We start from the raw sequence: 20818 nt of genomic DNA, 5'->3' as shown, positions 1-20818 counted from the left end.
CCTCCCCCCCCTGACCTGAGCTGTAACCTGCTTTCCCTCACGAGAGCCCCCTGTGAACCAGATGTTAAAGAAGGGGGAGCACCACTTGACCCTGGAGAGTTTACAGCAGCCCTTACTTGGTACAGTACTGGTGGCTTGCGATGCATTTCCCATTACACGTGAAATTATTTCAGCAGTTTTTTTGGAGTGAGGCGCTCTTTTCTTCCTACTGCTTTTTCCTACTACCCACTGTGTGCGTAGTAGCAAACTGGACTGGGAAAACGCATTTTCCACATGGACCGGGAGCTGTATGCTGCAGTATAAGTGGTGGCCAGGCTGTGTTCCTGTGTCATTTTTAATCCTCGAGTGTAGAACCAGGAAGCTCTGACCTATCTGTCTACAGGTGCAGTGTTAGATCCAGCTTTCTTGCACTAGGTGCAACTTTCTGTGTCCTGGAAATTGATTTTGCTTCTCTGGGGGTGGTCTCACCCACCGTTTTGTGTTTTTGCTGCCAAGGGTGTCCCTTCTCTCTCGTTTGTAGTTTCCTGGTTTCGTCGACATCTCGCTTGCATTCCTCTTTTCTGGACTAAGGGGGCTTGAACAGAGCAAAGAGCAAAATCAGGATTTCAACTATCAAACTGCTTGGGTTTGCGGAGGCCGGGAGACCTCAGGTCTGATAGGCTCAGCCTGGGCAGCTTCACACTGAGCAGGCAGCTGGGGGTCGACAGAGGAAAAGTACAGGAAGCAATCAGCTTTGCGTCTGCCTTGATCGTGTCGAGGGTATACTGTTTAAAATGCTAGTTTGACCTTGGAAAACTTTAATTAGGCTCAGTGTTCTGCATAAAATTCTGAATTTAGTACATTATCACAAAGGACGTTGTGATACTAATTATGCAGGAACTGTCCTCCTCTGTCTTGAATTTCAGTAGTGAAAGGCTTTTTCTGGTTTTAATTTTTTTGCCAAGAACATCAAACCTTGTATTCAGTTAGTGAAGCAGCTAATCCGCTGCTTCTATTTTCTGAAATGTCCTAATTTTTAAAGCTTTTTCCCTTTTGTGCAGAAAAGTGTTTTTTTATGAGCTATTTTTAAAACAGCGTATTGTTCAGTAAGTTGCTTTCTTCTTTCAAGGCCAGGAGTCTGGAGCCCAAGTCCTGGTCAGGACTAATCCAGTAAGTCCTATAGGTCACCTGTTTCTAAAGGTTGGGAGCACCTGTGGCCTATTGATTAATGATGCAGATAATCTCTTCATTTTGGAGAACTCTGATCTTTGAGAGCTGGAGGCCATTTAGATTTTGATCCCCAGTGACCTCTGAATTGCTTAGCAAATCGCCTGCTTAATTGATTACAACTGAAAGTGTTCCAGGTCTTTGGAAATTGGCGATTTAATTGTGATGCATAAGTCCTGCCATTTTGGGGAATGGAGGTCCCTGCTCTTCGCCAGTGCTTCTCTGATCCTGGGGGACTCCTGTGTTCCGAATGAGCTCTTAATCACCGACAGTGATTAAGTATGCTGAATGGTTTCATCAATTGATCTGCTCGCTTTTTGACTTTGTTTCTGCAGTGCTCCATCAGCTTCAGCATAGAGAGCTTTATGCAGTCTGTCCTCAAGTTGTTACTTTGCTCTCCTGTTTCTGACTAAACATCTCTTAACAGATGATTTGTGTTGGATAAACACTTCCTGTTGGCAGGAATGACAATGTGTCAGACACTCCCACAGTGAGAGATGTTTCCTCCTGCAGAGGTCCCAATGGTCACATTTCACCGAACGTCCGGTGATGGAGGGGTGTTCGTGCTCAGAAATTGGCATAGGGTTCACACCGGTGACAAATCCCATTCTGCTTTTTAAAAGCTGAAAGCAAATTTAAAGATTTGCCTCAGTTAAAAAAAGGAAACGATTAGCCTGTGATGAACTTGGCTGAAGTGGAAACTGGAAGAGAATGCTGTTGCCCAGGACCAGGTCTGAGAGACAGTGCTCTATGTCCTTGTCTAGTTAAAACGCTGGACTGATGTGCAGGACAGCCAACACATGTCAGAAACTCCATATCTCTCTGGTTTTGCTGTGCTTCTGCTGTTCTGTTTTTTGAGCTTCTGTATTTTATATTCTAACGTTGCTTAGCCATTGCTCACGAGTGAAAAGGGTCGATTGCACTTAAGGGTGAGTGTATCCATCAGACAAAGTTAGAAGCATTGCAGAGCTTGTAAGGGGAAAATGAATAGTGAAGTTCTTTTAAATCTTTAAATCTGTCCTTTTCATATAAAATAAAAAAAAGCTTTAAAATCACCCGTGAATACAGGTTGACTCATCCAGCGGACATAAGCAGGTTTAGGAAGGATTCAGAAAATAATCTTTGAGTAAAGAGCCACACAACTGTATTGACAAGGAGAGAGAGTGTTTTAATATCTTTTTTTTTTCTCTTTTTCTGTCATTTAACTTTGCTTACGAAACCTTGGTGGAACTGGGAGATTGGCAGCTCGTTGTGGAGGAGGAAGGTCATCAGCAGCTCGGAAACCGAGGTGCTGTTGTCAGCGTCTTGATGATCAGTTGCTGTTTTCAGAGGGGGGGACAGTGTGCATAGCAAGCAGATGCACACACGCAAAAAAAAAAATGTTAGCATTCCCCACTCTTAATTAAACCTTGATGCTTTTTATTTTGTGTATTTAATATAAGGAGCGCAGGCCTGAAAGCACGTTGAGGTGCACACCAGTGAGATTTCTTCCCACTTGCTGGTGCAGCATGTTCAGCCTCTGAAGATTCTTTTGCTCGCCAAAAGATACAAGACAATCAAAATCAGCGAAAAAATAGAACAACCTGAATGTTTGGCAGGTGGACAGTACAGTTGAAATGGGGATCTCTAATGGAATTATTTTACAGCTGTAACTAGCTGCTGAGGTCTATAATCTTTTAGCTTTGCTATTTGGACAGCTCTCTGGCTTTTCCCATGATCAGGTGACATGATTCTCTATGTCCTCGTCTGTGATCTTGTGGCATTCAAGGTATCTTTCCAAGGCTTTGTGAACCTAGCTGATGACTTGCAAACATTTGAGGATTAAATTTTTAACAGCTTTACAGGGTATAAATCTTGCAAAAATGCAATTACTGTACTTCAGACAGATATTTATGCAATATCCATTATCGCCACCAGCTGTGTGGAGCAGCGGTCAGGGTCCTTTACTCGCAAGAGGCAGGTTGTGGGTTCGAATCTCAGCGGGAGCCCTGCTGTTGTACCCTTGAGCACTGTGCTTTACCCAATTTGCACCAGTAAAATAACCAGCTGTGTAAATGGGTATAAGTGCTAGACACTTTCAATAAAAGCGTCAGCCAGATCAGTGGGTTTTGTTTTCATTTGTGCAATAAAAACTGAATGTCTAGCAGCAAGGTTTTGCCAAGTCGAGCTTTGTTACATTAGTTAGCAGTGGTTTGAATGAACCTGGAGCTGGCGGTATGTGGATGGGGTTCGTATTTTTTATTTTCCATCCACTGTTGGGAGTGTGCAATCCTAAAGATGCAGTGCATTTAAGCCATCAATCCCAGTCATCTGAAGCCGAGGGCAGTCCAGCCCATTAGAGCACTGCACTCCTAATCTCTCAGTCCCAGGCTGTGAGAACACCCAGGGGTGGCCTGTCACTCAGACTCCTGTAGCAGGAGCCTCATGCCAGTAGGAGTCTATTAGTGATTTAGAAGCAACAGCCTAATAGCAGCTGAGATTACACTGACACAGCTTTATGTGAAGGGTGCCTTGAACCTGAACTTACGGTAATAGGAGTCAAATGGGATTGTTTGCGAAGCAGTCTGATGGATGCAGCAGCAGCTGAATTTGAAATTTAGATTGGAGGACTTGCACAGTTTTTTTTTTGCTGAAAAATCTGCAGATGTGCCAAGTCAGTAGAATATTCTGAACAGAATACCTGTAGGTTGCTTATTCAGGTGGAGCTGCAGTGATGGTCTCTGTGAGAATAGTCCTGGAACTGGATATTTATTAATTGATAGAGTCTTACTCTGTAACGGAAGTCTCACTGGACGTGTGAATTGTTGGGTGTAGGTGTCCTAACCTTCTGTCCAAAGCACTGTTACAGGTGCATCCTTTAGGACACCACAGAAGAGGTTGTCATTAAACTTTGAATAAACTGCTGGATGTGTTTTGCAGAAAGCGTAATAGTATATATTTTACCCATACATGAGCTCACAGTCTTACAACATATTCTGAAACTACTGTGAGCTCATAGTTGTAAAATCATTTGCAATGCAGGTCCTAGAAAGCCCTCCATATTACCAATGAAATAAGCTTCTTGTGATTAACATTGTGTGTATTATTGTTATATCTTTAGCACATGCAGTTCTTTGAGGCATATATTACATTAGGGGTAAGTTCAAGGAGAATGCGCATGCAAGTGCAGGAAAATAAAATCGCTTAATCATAAACACAGAGATAGATTTGCAATGTTGGGGGAACACCAAAAAATAAAAAGGTAAGAACTACAACAGTGTAAAGATTGTGATTTCAGAGTGGTCATTTTAAAACACTGGTTTCTATTCTATTTCTACAGGGAAGAAGTGTATAAGAAATTACGATGTATCTTGAGCTTGTGGTCAGGGCCTGGGGGCAGTTTGTTCCTGAGGGGCGAGTGCGGGGCAGAATTGAGACGGGGCAGAGGAAGACTGGTGGAAGAGTAGAATGATTATGGAGTAATGCTGCAGGGTACTGTAGCTGAGCTTGCACATTGCACTTGTTGAACATACAGTGCCTTGCGAAAGTATTCGGCCCCCTTGAACTTTTCAACCTTTTGCCACATTTCAGGCTTCAAACATAAAGATATAAATTTTTTATTTTATGTGAAGAATCACCAACAAGTGGGACACAATTGTGAAGTGGAACGAAATCTATTGGATTTTTGAAACTTTTTTAACTAATAAAAAAATGAAAAGTGGGGCGTGCAAAATTATTCGGCCCCCTTGCGTTAATACTTTGTAGAGCCACCTTTTGCTGCGATTACAGCTGCAAGTCGCTTGGGGTATGTCTCTATCAGTTTTGCACATCGAGAGACTGAAATTCTTGCCCATTCTTCCTTGCAAAACAGCTCGAGCTCAGTGAGGTTGGATGGAGAGCGTTTGTGAACAGCAGTTTTCAGCTCTTTCCACAGATTCTCGATTGGATTCAGGTCTGGACTTTGACTTGGCCATTCAAACACCTGGATACGTTTATTTGTGAACCATTCCTTTGTAGATTTTGCTGTATGTTTGGGATCATTGTCTTGTTGGAAGATAAATCTCCGTCCCAGTTTCAGGTCTTTTGCAGACTCCAACAGGTTTTCATCCAGAATGGTCCTGTATTTGGCTGCATCCATCTTCCCCTCAATTTTAACCATCTTCCCTGTCCCTGCTGAAGAAAAGCAGGCCCAAACCATGATGCTGCCACCACCATGTTTGACAGTGGGGATGGTGTGTTGAGGGTGATGAGCTGTGTTGCTTTTACGCCAAACATATCGTTTTGCATTGTGGCCAAAAAGTTCGATTTTGGTTTCATCTGACCAGAGCACCTTCTTCCACATGTTTGGGGTGTCTCCCAGGTGGCTTGTGGCAAACTTTAGACGAGACTTTTTATGGATATCTTTGAGAAATGGCTTTCTTCTTGCCACTCTTCCATAAAGGCCAGATTTGTGCAGTGTAAGACTGATTGTTGTCCTATGGACAGACTCTCCCACCTCAGCTGTAGTTCTCTGCAGTTCATCCAGAGTGATCATGGGCCTCTTGGCTGCATCTCTGATCAGTCTTCTCCTTGTCTGAGCTGAAAGTTTAGAGGGACGGCCAGGTCTTGGTAGATTTGCAGTGGTCTGATACTCCTTCCATTTCAAGATGATCGCTTGCACAGTGCTCCTTGGGATGTTTGAAGCTTGGGAAATCTTTTTGTATCCAAATCCGGCTTTAAACTTCTCCACAACAGTATTACGGACCTGCCTGGTGTGTTCCTTGGTCTTCGTGATGCTCTCTGCGCTTTCAACAGAACCTTGAGACTATCACAGAGCAGGTGCATTTATACAGAGACTTGATTACACACAGGTGGATTCTATTTATCACCATCAGTCATTTAGGACAACATTGGATCATTCAGAGATCCTCGCTGAACTTCTGGAGTGAGTTTGCTGCACTGAAAGTAAAGGGGCCGAATAATTTTGCACGCCCCACTTTTCATTTTTTTATTAGTTAAAAAAGTTTCAAAAATCCAATAGATTTCGTTCCACTTCACAATTGTGTCCCACTTGTTGGTGATTCTTCACATAAAATAAAAAAATTATATCTTTATGTTTGAAGCCTGAAATGTGGCAAAAGGTTGAAAAGTTCAAGGGGGCCGAATACTTTCGCAAGGCACTGTAATTATCTGAATTGTATCAGAGTATAGTTTTGATTATACCCATGTAATGCTTCCAAAAAACTCTAGTGATTAGTTATGTAGTTGCTTATCACAGTTTTATAAACTTGCATTAGCCTTGACTATAAGTAGTTACTTTGTAGCAATGTCAATATTTCTATTGTACCAGCACAGACTGTGCTAACACCCCCTTCTGTGGGTCCACTGATAGAATAATACACTCCATTGTTCATCCTCAGGAACTTGATGCTTAAAAGTTTTGTTTTTAAAAAGAATAATAGCTTCTGAAAATTTTCCCAGTGTGGCTATCCCTCCATTACAGTTTTCGCTGAGAGGTTTAAAAAAAACAACATGTTTTTCTACTTCATTCCAATCTTGAGAATTGTTTCTTCACATCGTGTCTGAATTTAGGAGCTGGAAAGAATCCACACCAGGCTGTTTTGTGTGATTTAGGTATGGGAAACAACAGTTCGCTTCCAGCTCGGACCATCTATGGATAAGCCAAATTGTGTGATTTAATGCTCTCACTGGGCAGCAACTGACAGCGAATAAAAATCGTTCTGGTTTGTTTCAATGAGCAGCATCAGAAACATCAAAGACGTTTAAACTGTGACTCCAAGATCTCCCCGCCCCAGGGCACAGCACGAGCGAGGGGAATCACTCCCTGCTAACGGTGCAGCTGCAATCATTTTGGATGTAATGGAAACCAAACAAATCCGCAAAGTTGATCACAACTGTTTAGCTCTGTTCCTGCCAGGTTCCAGCTCTGGTGTCATCTTTACCAGTGTCGTCAAGATCCTTGTCCGAGTCGTTGAACACGCAGTCTGTGGTGCTGGCAGCGCTCAGCATGCCTGGTAACGGGCAGGGCTTTGAAATGGGACGGGTGCTTCACAATTCTTTCTTGAAATCTTGTTTACTGGAGATATTCATTGAAAAGCTCAGCTCTTATTAGAATAAAAATAAACTTTATTTTGTATAGCAACTTTAAAAGTGGCTTCTCAAAGCGCTTTACATAACGACAACCACAAGAATAAACAAAATACACCAGATACGCACAAGTGAAAATACACAATGAGAGATGGGGGTACTGGGTACAGGAGGATCAGGGGGGTAAATAACAGGACCAGTTAGGTAAAGGCCCTTCAAAGGAAGAAGGTTTTGAGTCTAGATTTGAAGGAGTTCAAGTAGGCAGCTGCGTCAGACTGCATAGGGTGCAAAGGAACAAGTAAAGGTTTATTCCATGCTGAAAAGAGAAGAAAGAAACGCAGTGTTTTGGCTGTTCTTTTGGTAGAATTATAGGAGTTTAGAGAACGTGACTCTCTGATATCCTTGGGGAGAGAGCTCCAGGGCTTGTGGGCATAACAGGAGAAGGCCCTGTCACCCATACAGTGTAGACGGGCTTGGGGGACAGATAGAAGAGCAAAGGTTATGAGGTGGAGAGTAGGGCGATTAAAGCTCATTAAAGCTCAGACAGGTACTGAGGTGCCAAGCCATACAGAGCCTTATAGGTGAGCATGAGGAAGCCAGTGCAAGGACTCCAGGAGTAACGGAGTGTTGTGATCACTTGCACTAGACCTGGTCAGGATTCTGGCTGCTGGATTTTGGACACACTGCAGTTTGTTCAGTGTGAATTTAGGAACCCCAGCGAGCAGAGCGTTACAGTAGTCAATTCGGGAGAAGACAAATGTGTTGATCAGCTTTTCAGCAACAGTTAGTGATAACACAGGACGTAGTCTGGCGATATTTCTGAGGTGAAAGAATGATGTTTTGACAATATGTTGCACACGTGGGTCAAATGTCAAGCCTGATTCAAATATCACCTCCAAGTTTTTCAATTTAGACTGAAGTTCAAGTACAGTATCATCCACTATTATTAAAGACGGAAACTGTGCATAGTATGCTGTAAGTTTTTAATCCTGACAGATCCCAAAGCATATTGCTTATTGGAAGGGGGGTCAAGGCATCCCCCTCTGTAGTGCAGTCCTGGTATGATGGTGAACCTCAGGGAGGCCAGGTTATATGAACCCAGAGTGGGATATAACCAGTAAATTGGGATTAACACCCTGCTGTTTCGAAAAGTGCCTTGGGGTCGTCTGACACCTGAGGTCTGACACCAGGCAAGGTGGTTAACACTGTGTTTACAGTATCCTCATAATCCTGTCCTAATAGGAGACGGCACCGTACTCGTTTTAACTTTCCTGAGCGGGCAGCACTGGTGCGCTGTGTTTCAGGCGCATCAGTGCTTCGGGACACACTTTCCATTGTACCTGTAAGGGTGTCCCAGGTGCTGGAGCACATGGGCGCGCTGGCCTTTTCCGTGCTGTAACGTCAGAAAAGACCTGTTGAGGCAGCCGAGGGAAATGTCAAGGCAAACTTCTCATCCGACAGGCGAGCAGCAGGGGGCTTTGATGTGTGGAGGGTTAGCGGTGGGGCAGCCACAGCGATAGAGCAGGTTGAGGCTGGTATGGAGTCTCAGCTGTGGTGAAGAAGGAGCAGTCCCAGTGATTCGGCCCCAAAGAGTCAAATCAGAGCCGAGGGTGGTGGGGTGTAGCACTGGTACAACATTAGAAACCTGCATTCAGGTGAGTGTGTTGACTGTTACCTTCTCGGCCTCTTTCCAAGCAGTTGGTCTTGATTCGTGGTCTTAGCTTTTTCACTGTAGTCAAGGATTTAATATTTCCAAAAGAATAACTTCAGTAATTTTTGTATTTCTGTTTGTTTTGCAGAAGTTGCAGACCTTGAAGCAAATCTTCCCAGTAAGTACAACATTAGCACCATTATATTGTCTCCTTCTCATGGTCAGTGCTTTATGGCCCTATCCCATCATTTGTTTAGCTGAGAAATATTAAAAAAAAAACTCCATTACTGTGAAAGCCTATAGTCAGAACTCCATTTCACCTGACCTAGTCGAGGCTGTATTCCAACTTTGACTATCCCTCTGCCTCTGACCTGAACTCCATGGCTGCAATAATCAGTTTTAGCAGTAGGTGGGGTTATAAGCAGAATTACTGTTATTACTCAGCCCTGTGATGCTGTATTTATATAACAGCTGTAACAGAACACTTTCACCCTCACCTCACAGAAGGATTATCACTTCCACCACAGTTTGTTGTAGCTTGCTTCATTTATAATATCCAGATCTGTGTTCCTAACACCTGGATGTCTAACGACAAATGCAGGTTTAATGCACAGGGATTTTAACAGTCTAAGACAGTAAGTAATTTTATTTTGCATTGCTTAAACAAAGGTTTATCTTTGTTGCCATCTACATTCAGAAAGGTGATGAGATTTCTGAAAATATTTTTTTATATACATTTTTACTGTGGTGAATGACTACATCCTTATTTCTGCTGGACAAATGACAAAAAGCGTGATTGTGATGATTGTAAGTATATAGATTTTTACAGCATAGGCTACAGAAGTAGAACTTAAAAATGCAAGTATCTGACAAATCAGAGAAACTCTGCATTTCAGCTCCTCTTCTACCTGGCTCAGTACCTCTTTAAAGAATACATTTCTGTTTCTGCATCGTTCATGAGTTATAGTGGCCACTTGAGTTTTGTTTTTCTTTGACCTGTTTGTGCCCATGGAGTTTGAAACCTTATCCCCCCCCACCCCCCACCCCCGCTACAGGCCTGTCAGAGAGTTGCTGGAATTAATCATCCCTTTGATTTCTCAGCCCAGTTCTCTTTGTAAGTGGAGCATCAAAAGCCATCGGATGCTTGGCGTTGGCGCAGGGACTGGTGCCATGCCCTGCCCTGCCAGCTCCGTCTCTGTCAGAGAGACAAAGCCGTGCCCGCTTCCGAGATATCCTGGCACAGCTCAATGTCGAAATGTCGAGAGGGTTTTTTAATTCCAAGTGAGTGGAGTGATATTAAGAACAGGATTTAAATTTTGTTAATTTGTCTCTACTTCTGAGTTCTTGTTCCCCTGGCAAAGCCCTGGCAATGTGGTGGGTGTGAAGAAAAGTGCAGAGCCCAGCCCCTCTGTGAGCATTTACCCACTTCAGAAAGCTGCCCTGGTCTTGCATTTCCCAGCTCTTACAAGTTGTTTTTTTCTCTAATACAAATAATGTGGTAAGGGCTTCATTTAGAAATGTAAGAACACCTGTCACAGACATTGAGTACAATTACGTGTGTGTGTGTGTGTGTCTGCTTGATGTCTGCATATGTTCGTTGCTACATGTATACTTGTGTGGGCTGTTTCCTGGAGAAAAGGATTCTCGTGTTCCTGTGTTTCTTGGGCTCCTCTCTCAGCTGTTTGTTGAGTTTAAAAATGCTGTAGCCTGTACAACTGAGAAACACTCTGTCCTCTAAACAGAGTCTGTGTTTGACTCATTTGCATTTGCCTTTTTTGGTTCAGTGAGAAGTTAGTTTCTCTGCGCGCGGTGTCAGGGGTGTTTGTGGTTTTCCTAATCCCCGCCTCTGTTCTGCTGTTCTTTTCCCTCCTCCAGGTACCTGTAAAGTGAATTTCCTCGATGTCAACAAGCTCCACCACTTTCAACTGACCGTCACCCCAGGTAACCTCGCCGCCGTGGAACGTCTCGCGCGTTTCGCCATCTTCGAAAAAACCCGCAAGACCAAAACGTCGGCAGGTTTCTGGTAACGGGCAGCGAGATGGAAACTTCTGCAGCGTTTCCAGCCTTTTTATTTAGCTGTATAAATAAAAAACATTTTTTATAGCTGTATAAAGTTCATCCAAGGAGTACAGTACCTCACTTCCTCCAAAATAGAACTTGTAGCGCTGTTAGAAAGACGCCCAGAGTGCCTGCTGCTTGGCTCACTGTACACGAGGCATTCACATTATCCCTCATCACCTTAGGGACCCCTGTGAAGATGCTCTCCACTGCTTTTCCATCCTGTCTTCAAATTCACATCGGCTTCACATTATTAAGGAACATATATAGATAGATTATAATCCAACCTTTTATTTTCTCCATTAAAGAAATGAAACCGCACGAGCACACAACTTGACCAAGCGAATAAAGCGTCAGATGGAAAAAAAAAGACAAAAAAAAGGAAACGCTCAGAAAAGAACACTGTAGTGCATTTTGTGGTACAGTGTGTTCCTCTACTCAAAACTGTTACCGAAAATTACTCATTACTCCCCCTTGGCTCAAACTGAGTCAAGCATGTCCTTTTTTGTAACAAGCTCCTTTGTCCTGATCGCCCATGATAGCCTTTCCCAACATATGATAATATTTAACAGTATGCTTAAAACTGTTTAATGTTAAAATTTGCATTTTGTGACTATTAAGGACTGTTGTTGGAGTGCTCTGACCTTAACACGCTGCCGTTTGATTGTTTTGCTTTGTATTTGAAGGAATAGCTCTTTCTGTAGCTAAAGGTTCTCTTTATACATTTTTGTATTCATCATTAAGACCAGAACAAATTCCTGTGGCATTCATTTGGTTACACAGCAGAATCCCACTGGAGAATAGTATCAGCTTGCAGGCTCTTTGACTCACCCACACGTCATCCGTACCTTGAGAGGTTTTCTGTTGACTCTTGCAGCTCTCCTTGAAAGATCATTCATGTGCAGCATGAACAGTCAGAAATAAAAAAAAAAATCTTCAAGTTGTGTTTAAATGGCAGGATGGTGGGGGTGGGGTGAGGTTATGATAACTTCCCTTTTATTTTTAACAGAAAAGGCGGCCGCCGTCTCATTCATCTTCGATTCTTTTCCCTTTCGTCTTGTTAAAAAATGAATCCGTTTTGAATTATTACGTTTATATTCCAGGAGTCACTGTTAAGGCTCGGGCACTACATTTTTACACAAGGCTTTTGGGCGTCTGGAAGCAGCTACATGTTCAAGTTGTTGAAGTGGATAGCCTTGTTGCTTTTCAGAACAGATGGATGGGGAACCTCGAATCAATTAGCTGATAGCTGCCAAACGGGTTAGATGGACCCAGTGGCCCCCTCTCGTTTGTAATCTTTCTTATGTTGTTGCGTCTCGTGATAATCGTGAGAATCTTTGTGTCTCTCAGTAACCAAGTCATGATGTGTGCTGATTCTTAGATCTCTCACCTATGGCCTGCAGTCATGTAGTAATGGTTTATTGAATGAGAGCAAATAGAGATGTACCATAAAAGCTTCCTATCCCGATTAACCCTTTCCGTTCTGGACATCGTCTACAACTAGCAGGGCTGTTGTCCTGTACGGGCCGGGATAAAGGCAGGAGCGCTAGACACGTCTGGAGTGTTGAACCGGGAGGCATGAACGTGTAGATCTCTTTACGACAGCCAGTATTTTTTAATATATATGAAAATATATTAACATCTAAAGTTTCATGTCTTCATGTCGATTGTATTGTGAAAGCAGCAGTCATGGTCTCTGAAAGAAGTGCAGGGAAGTGCACCTTACTAGTGTTTTGGTCTTTGCTCTCTGGCTGTAAGGTGCTGAATTATTGAGGAACTGTAGTGTGGAAAGTTAGATTATTTAGGAGCTCCTTGCACCAAGGACACTGTTCAGCTTAGGCCAAGGCAGAAACATAAGTACTTCCTCAGCTGCAGAGCCAGACAGGAATGACTTGACTGTCACCTTTACTTTGAGACCTTCTGTAAATGTAACTTTAGCAGTATAGCATTGCGTAGTGAGGTGTTACTTGTGTCTCTTGAATGTAAAGTATGATGAAATACTTGTCTCTTTTAAAACTTGAGTTGGCACGAATTAGTATTAATGATCAAGAATAATATTTTATATAGTTGTTTTTATACATGGCTTCTCAAAATGCATTACAGTAAGAAAAAAAAAGATAACACAGATAGGAGGATGATCAGCACAATTGAACAACAAGTGTTTAGAATGGATTAGAGGATGCAGACACACACTAATTACATAAAAGCCTATCAGAAGAAGAAGGCTTGGAGTCTGGATTTAAGATTGATATCCCTGGGGATAGAGTTCCAGAGAAGGCCCCGTCACCCATAGCACGTTACCTACAGGTAGCTTTGGGGACAAACAGGTGACCAGAGTCAGACAAACGAAGATAAGTTAGACAGGTACTGAGGTGCCAAGCCATGCAGACAGAGCCTTGGAGGTGAACACAGTGAGTTTCTCATCTCACAGATGCAGTATGTGTGACTGTAAGAACCGACCTTTCAATTTCATAAGAACAGCTACAAAAAATAGCCTTTTTTTTGCCAATCTGGCTCATTTTGATCGTAGATAATTGATCCAAGTCTCTCACTGATTTGTGTTCCTTTCTTTGTGCTAATGCACTTTCACTGGAACTCTGCTGAAGAGGTTTGGAAAATAAGTGCTAATTCTGAATGTATAGGCATCTATTAAACCTGAAAGTATGCTTATACGTGGAGTTCTCGGGGTGGAAAGTGCTCTATAAATGCTAGGAATTATATTCATGAGTCAGTGTGCCTCTGTGACATGCAGAAGTCGGTTTCTTTGTCAGGCTCTCTGGGAGTGGATTTTTTTCTGCCTTTTCATTAACATTAATGCACAGACTCCATCAGCTCTTCAGCGATGCAGTCAAGAGCCGTGTCAGCCCGGGCAAGGAGCTCCATTCTGCAGCGCTTTCATCACGTCTTGCTCCCTGCTGCGCCTTTGCTGCCGGGAGGGGTGAGCTCTCCCGTCAGGCAGTGCTGCTGTGTGTACTGTTGCTCCAAATTTTCCTTTTCCCCACCGCTGCTGGAGTCTCAGCGCTGAGCGAGGACAGCCAGCCAGGGCTGTGTTTTCTCGGAACAGATCAATATTACATTTCTGGTGACTTGAGGCTGTGTTGCAGGAGTTTTGAAAATTGTTGTCGCTGGGAGCTGAGGCTGTTCTGTTTTTCTCTGACCTTTTTTTTTTTAATAAACTAGTCTTTTAAGTCAGTGTTTTGGGTTTCATCTTCTCCTGCCTGAGACAAGGCAGCATGAAAGCTAATATCAGGCTGACAGTGTAATAGTTGGCGTTATTAAATATGAAGAAATTATTTTCACAAAATCTGGAAACTGGGGGCGGGAGTCTACCTTTTGAATGTTACTTGGATATTTTTCCATTTAAAATCCGGCTGACCCTTTGGTGACAATTTGCATTCACCTTTTCTATTTGCAGAGAACTCCATTTGCTGGTGTATAAGACACTAGTATAGAAGCCACACAATGATTTTACCAGGACAATTTAAATAAAGAAAGGTCGCAGTGAATAGTAGTGCTTAAATATTTACTCTTATTATAATGGGAAGACATTTATAAGGTAGAAAATTAAAATATTTCTGTGCATACTACTATAATGGTAATTACCAGCAATCAATATTTACTTATTGAATCAAAACATCAATGTTCACTGAAATCAAAGGATTTCTTTGAACATCCGTGCAGTATTTTCTACAAGCACAGAAAACAGTGCAGTCTAAGCATTTTGCTTCAAATCCAGATGAGTCCTCACTGCTATCATGTCTATGATCACTGGTCCAAGCATGTGGCCAAGGCTGATGATCATTGTCGGTCTCTGTGCCTCTTCTCCATGCGGGATGCACTTTAACACATTTTACTTAATTCCCATATTAAAATGTTGAGACACAACTTTTTTTAAAAGGCTTGGCTGTTTTGAGTCCATACAGCTGTGGTTTCTTTTAGTATTCAGGCTCTAGCAACAGACTGTACCTCCCATTACAGTTCTTGACCTTATCTTGGGGAACATAAGGGATTTTAGTCTTACAGACCAGTACCTACGATATTTTACTTAGGAATTATTTTTTAAAGACTGCATACTTATAAGTGCTAATTAGAATTTTATTCTTTTAAGAATTTTACTTGTAATTTTATTGTAGAATATTTAAAAAATATAAATTCGAAATTCTATGCGGAGACAGTGCCATTTGTGTCAAATTATTTTATTGGCACATGGAAATATTGGGAAAAAAAATCCCCTTTCTGTAAAGACTGCCGAAGGAGCAGTGAGCCTGTAAGTATTTTACCTGTTTTATATCATTGAGTGATTAATTATGTGAGATGCGCACTCACGAGGATTGGATTCTGGATTTGGGTTCCGAGCAACAGGTTTTACTTCTTCAGTTTTGTTGTTTTGTCTTGCATTGGTATGGTAATTTTTAGGGAACCCCATGGGCTGTCACTTTAGGGTACCCCAGGGGCTGTCACTTCCTGAGCCGCGGTTCTGTTTGTAAGCGAGATGGCATTGCAGCAAAGAGGGAGATGACCCTATTCAGCTGCCTGCCCAAACGCCTGTGAAGGTCTGCTGCTGAGAAAAATGAAAGCGTTCTTTTCATGCATTATTAAATGAGGGAGAAGGTTAACGAGGGGATTCTTCCAGATCCCCCTGACAGCCCTCGGAAGAGCTGTCTTTTAACCAACCCGGCCACCTGTGGAACTGTGAACCCTGTCATTTAATCCACCAGTGTGTCTGAAATCATATCCTCAGTTGTCTCCTTTTCCGCAGTCGTCTGTGCTTTCCGTGAGATTTTCATTTTTGATCTTGAACAGAGAGGACTACAAGGTCTTTCAAAATCCTCGAAGGCGTTGAGTGGAAACTATGTGGCAGTGCCTTTAAAACTGCATCGAGAAGTGCCCCTTGTTCTCAAGGGCCTGTGGGTACCCTGGCTTCTTTCAAAAATGGTCTGGATGAGGTTCTTGGGTCAATGAACAACGAACTACCATGCCGGCTAGATGGGTTGAATGCCTGTCATTTGTGTAGGAACCTTTCCTAGGTTCTTAGGTGGTTCTAAAGTACCTCTTAAAGTTTGAAATGGGTCTTTGGTTTTGGGTAGAAGCAGCACGATAGAGCTGTCAGCTGGAAATCTCTTTAATTACCCAGGAAGGGACTGAGTAGGTGGAGCCAAGCCATTTCTTCAAACTTGCCTTCCCAGAGTGCTTGGTTTATGGCGCAGATTTCGAAGCCTTGTTGGGGAAGCCGGTTCCAAGGTTCTCTCACTAAATGGCTAAATGTGATTCCTGCAATCCAGCGATCACGAGAGGAGCATGGAAGACGATCCCAATCGCTTCTGCTTGCAGGTTTCCTCTCACCTTGGGGACTTTTGTCCTGTTGGGACTTGAATTGACTGGAAGAGAGTCCAGGGATGCCTTCCTGCCTTCGTTCTGGTTTCCATTTGTCTTCGCGGTTGAGCTTCTGGTGGGAGGAAGCTGGTCTGAGGGTCTTGTGCCATTGATCTCATCGCTGTGTTTTTCTTTCTGAGGTGGCTCAGGAAAATCAGATGTGTCTTTACCAAATGGCCTGAGGGGCCTGCCCTGCGCTTGCGTTTTCAGCAACAGTAGATTAAAATGTGGCAACATGTCTTCCGATCGATGGGACTTTGGCTTCCAGCTCCTTGATGCCTCTTGCAGAGCTTATATGCCAAATGCATACTTGGACAGATGTTTCTTGTTCTTGCTAAAGAGCTAAATGTTCGTATCCAAACTTGGGCATAAGCAAGTAACTTACGCATTTTATTCTGCTTCTTGGGGAGTAAACAAACATACATACTTCTCTTAGACTACTGCTGTCAGTTTCCTCTACGGGCTGTTTTGTATCCTTTTGCTAATGGATCATCCATACCTCTGTAATGCAGGGAGTATGGTGTCATAATCAGAGTATGCTTTGTCTTTCTGGAACAAAGAGAAAACCATTATGTCATCAGCTCTTGTGTGACATTAATTGGGAGTAAATGCGCATGAGGGAGCAGCTTGTGAATTATGAGCTGACCGCTGCCTGAACTCCTGGCTACCATCGTGCGACCTGTCCTCTTGATTCTGGAGGTTAATGAGAGAGGGAGACAGGAGAAGGGGTTGGGGCAAACAGCCAAAGTCACGTTCATGGTGGCCCCACCCCTCTCTTCAGTCATCGTGAGACCTTGCTGCTCCCTCATGCCTTACTTTACAGGACAGGAAATCTAAAAATCTGCTGTCTGCAGAAAATCTTCTTGCAGCCCATTATTGTTCTCGGTAGAAGGAACATTAAATTCATTTGTGAGGTTGTTTTGTATATTTATTTAAGCCTGATTGGCCAGATTTTTTTCCTTTTGCATTTTCCTGTGAATAGTTTTGGAGATTATGTAATGAAGCAAGATGATACTCATACAAAATTGAAAATAAAAATCTAGCATTTAAAAAAGACTTCAGCATTTAATGATGGGGAGAAAGATGTGGTTATTATCTATTCTGTGTCTCTATATGTTCCCTGTCACTTTTAAATATTATTATTTTGCTGTAAGGCAAAAGCTGAATTTTATTGATGTCTCTAGACAAGCATTTTGGGCATCCAGTCGTATCATCTTCACTATGTCTATAACTGAACACATCTCTGCACATGACTGATTGGGAGCATGCTCGTTTGTCAAACATGTTTAATAAAGAATCTGATGTTCAGTGCTAGGAACAGGAGCCCTTGTCTTTAAAAAAACATTTACTCTGAGCTGCTTAACCCTGCTAGGGATTTTCTACAGTTCCTTAATGATTTTTACATGAGTGACCCCTGCAATAATGATTAGTTTGTCCCCCAGCTCCCAACCCTTATCCCCACAATATGTAGGTAGGTTTCCACTAGAAGGGAGGGAGAGTTTTAACACTTGAATAGCTCTTTGTACATCAGGACTCTTCAAAGACTGCATATGTCCTCCTGTGATAATGACTCTTAATTAAACAGGCGCTTATCAAATGTTCCAGTTAGTCATATTTAAACATAAAAAGTCATTAAATGAGTGATGAAATTTTTAGATTATGGTGTTAGTCTGAATTTCTTAAGCTTTAATTAATTAGATTGGTGAATATAAATAGCTACATGATTGTTTTTTTGTTTACGGTTTGTTTGCGTTTCCTGAGGCATGATTATTTCACAAGGCAAGCAATCGTATTGTATCCCAGAAAAATGGGTTTTGGAAATGAGAGCTGTTCTGTTTCCATTGGAAGTCTTTCCTTTACTGAAAGCTGCTTGTCTATGCATCGTGGCGAGGTCACGAAGCCCGTCCCGGGGGCCGAGGGCACAGGGCGGGGCCCCCACCCTGGATGGGACGCTGGTTCATCCCAGGGCAAGACAACACATGGGCGAAACGCGAGGCACCAGCTAATCCAGCCATGTGTCTTTAAAAGGTGGGAGAAAATCCAAGTGAGCACGCATGGGTCCAGAATCGAACCCTGGCCCAGTGACGTCCGAGGCAGCAGCACAAACAGGCACGCCACCGTGCCTCCCTCTTTTGCACGTCAGTGAACACATTTGCAGTTTAATATCGTCTGCACTACTTTGGATTTTTAAAAATATGCGGAAATTTCATTACCGAGCCACCAATATTGCAGCCATGAGGGGGGGAAAAAGCGGGAAAAAGAATTATGTTTAAGCTGAATAATTAACACTAGCGTCGGCTGCTGCACACGACGTTATTGAGCTGCATTTTGAAATGCAATTACTCCTCAGCTTCTTGAGGATTAATTTTGTCTCTGTGTACCAGCCGTTGCTGGCGCTGATTAAGTGTAGACGGCCCAGACGGGACCTCGTCGCAGGGCTGTGGTGAAGCCCACAGTATTGGAAACAGACGGCCTTTTTACCGCGAAGTCCCTGGGAGAGCTGACTTACAAGCACCTGATTCTTTTAGCATTTAGAATTCCTAATTACTTTTTTTTCCGCTATCCTGACCCAATTGTTTGGAATCCCAGTTGAGCATTTTTTACATCTCTTGCTTGTCGCTCTGAATCCCACAGCACGGGAGAGAACGAGGGAGTGGTGTAATAGGGAGACACAAACGCCGCGGGCTTTATTTTCTGGGTTTACTCCCTCTGGTTAAGGGAACCCACAGTCCTGCCTGGACACCCAGTTGACATAAAAAGAGACTTATACCCCCTATTAAGAATGACACTAAATCTGCATGGCAAATTGGACCCCAATCCTGGCTTTGTTTAGGAGCGTAGAATGAATTGCCAGCAATGAAATGCCAGCAGCCATATCATCCTGCAACTCACAACTGGCAACCCACTGAAGCTCAGCAGGTGTGAGCCTGGTCAGTACCTGGATGGGAGACCTCCTGGGAAAAACTAAGGTTGCTGCTGGAAGAGGTGTTAGTGGAGCCAGCAGGGGGCGCTCACCCTGCGATCTATGTGGGTCCTAATGCCCCAGGGGACGGGGACACTATACTGTAAACAGGCGCCGTCCTTCGGATTAGACGTAAAACCGAGGTCCTGACTCGCTGTGGTCATTAAAAATCCCAGGGCGCTTCTCGAAAAGAGTAGGGGTGTAACCCCGGCGTCCTGGCCAAATTTCCCATTGGCCCTTACCAATCATGGCCTCCTAATAATCCCCATCTATAAATTGGCTACATTACTCTCTGCTCTCCTCCCTGCTGATGGCTGATGTGTGGTGAGCGTTCTGGCGCACTATGGCTGCCGTCGCATCATCCAGGTGGGGCTGCACACTGGTGGTGGTGGAGGGGATCCCCATTACCTGTAAAGCGCTTTGAGTGGAGTGTCCAGAAAAGCGCTATATAAGTGTAAGCTATTATTATTATTATTATTATTAATTGAATGGAACAATGAAACGGTGAATGCAACTGCAGTGTAAGGAAATGGTACTTTTGCCGCCAGCAATGCTTTCATATCTCTCAGGTGTGGGTCTTTTTAATTTTTTGTGTATGGGAACATGTTTCTACAATTGGAGAGAGGCTAGCTACTTTCTGAAACAAGACCCTTAGACATGCACTCTTGATAGCCTTTATTGTATGAGAGCTTTTTTTTGTATAAGACCACATAATGCATTGTCTTTGGTGTGCAAATTCCAAAATGTCTTTGTTTCCTGTGTCTTCTGTGTGTCTTTCTGCTGCAGATGAGCCCTCTTTGATGCCTCTTTGATAGCTTCTGCACGTTCGCCTGTCGCTGCTGCTGCTGCACGTATCTTCTGTCATCTCTTCTTTTTATAGTCAAAAGGTTCTCTGAACTGGACTGTGCTACAGCATGTGTGTCACGTTTAGGTGTTGCCTCCATTCATCAATGCTGACATTTGGCAATAACAGAAAAATAATTGCGGCTTTTATTTATTCGTTTTTACTCCAAATGACTCTCAGTCATTTTCATGACACGTTCATTTCTGGACAAATTAGGGTAGACGTTTTTGTATCCTCATGTAATAAATTAGTCTTCAACCTGTCAATGAAGTCCTTCTGCTAATTCTATTATATGTGGCTATTTATAAAACATTGTTGCTCCACAGATGTGTAATATGGGAAAAAAATGGTCTGGTGTCTTGACTATTTTCTGGGATGTTGGTTCAGTGGTTTCTAATGGGAATGGATTAATGGCTCTTTCCTGGATGGTTTCTGATGGCTTTATCCTGCAAAGCTTTTATGTTGAACAATGGATTGTTTAAAAAAGAGTAACCCCATCTCTGTTTGCACATCTAGTGACGTATGCAGTGCCTTCCACATGAACAGAGACAGAATGCTCAGTCAAACAGAAAAGTCAAAACTGTTACTTGTGCTTTACAGTCGAACAATTTGTACATATAATTCAGACTAAGCTAACGATCCCAAATACAATGTTATA

At 42.9% G+C, this 20818-nt stretch overlaps 1 protein-coding gene across 1 annotated transcript in view; it reads left to right on the top strand.

Annotated features, from left to right (window-relative positions):
• Positions 1-20818, top strand: part of ube2f (ubiquitin-conjugating enzyme E2F (putative)) — a 68287-nt gene that overhangs the window by 12547 nt on the left and 34922 nt on the right. The window contains exons 3-4 of the mRNA XM_088605816.1: positions 9072-9101; positions 10799-10864. Of these exons, the coding sequence (XP_088461942.1) occupies positions 9072-9101; positions 10799-10864 (96 nt within the window). The remainder of the gene's footprint in view (positions 1-9071; positions 9102-10798; positions 10865-20818) is intronic.

The sequence above is a fragment of the Lepisosteus platostomus genome, chromosome 14, assembly GCF_059453375.1.
Source record: "Lepisosteus platostomus isolate fLepPlt1 chromosome 14, fLepPlt1.hap1, whole genome shotgun sequence".
Classification (NCBI taxonomy): Eukaryota; Metazoa; Chordata; class Actinopteri; order Semionotiformes; family Lepisosteidae; genus Lepisosteus; species Lepisosteus platostomus.
The sequence above is the reverse complement of the archived record's forward strand: the minus strand, read 5'-3'. Positions and strand labels throughout refer to the sequence as shown.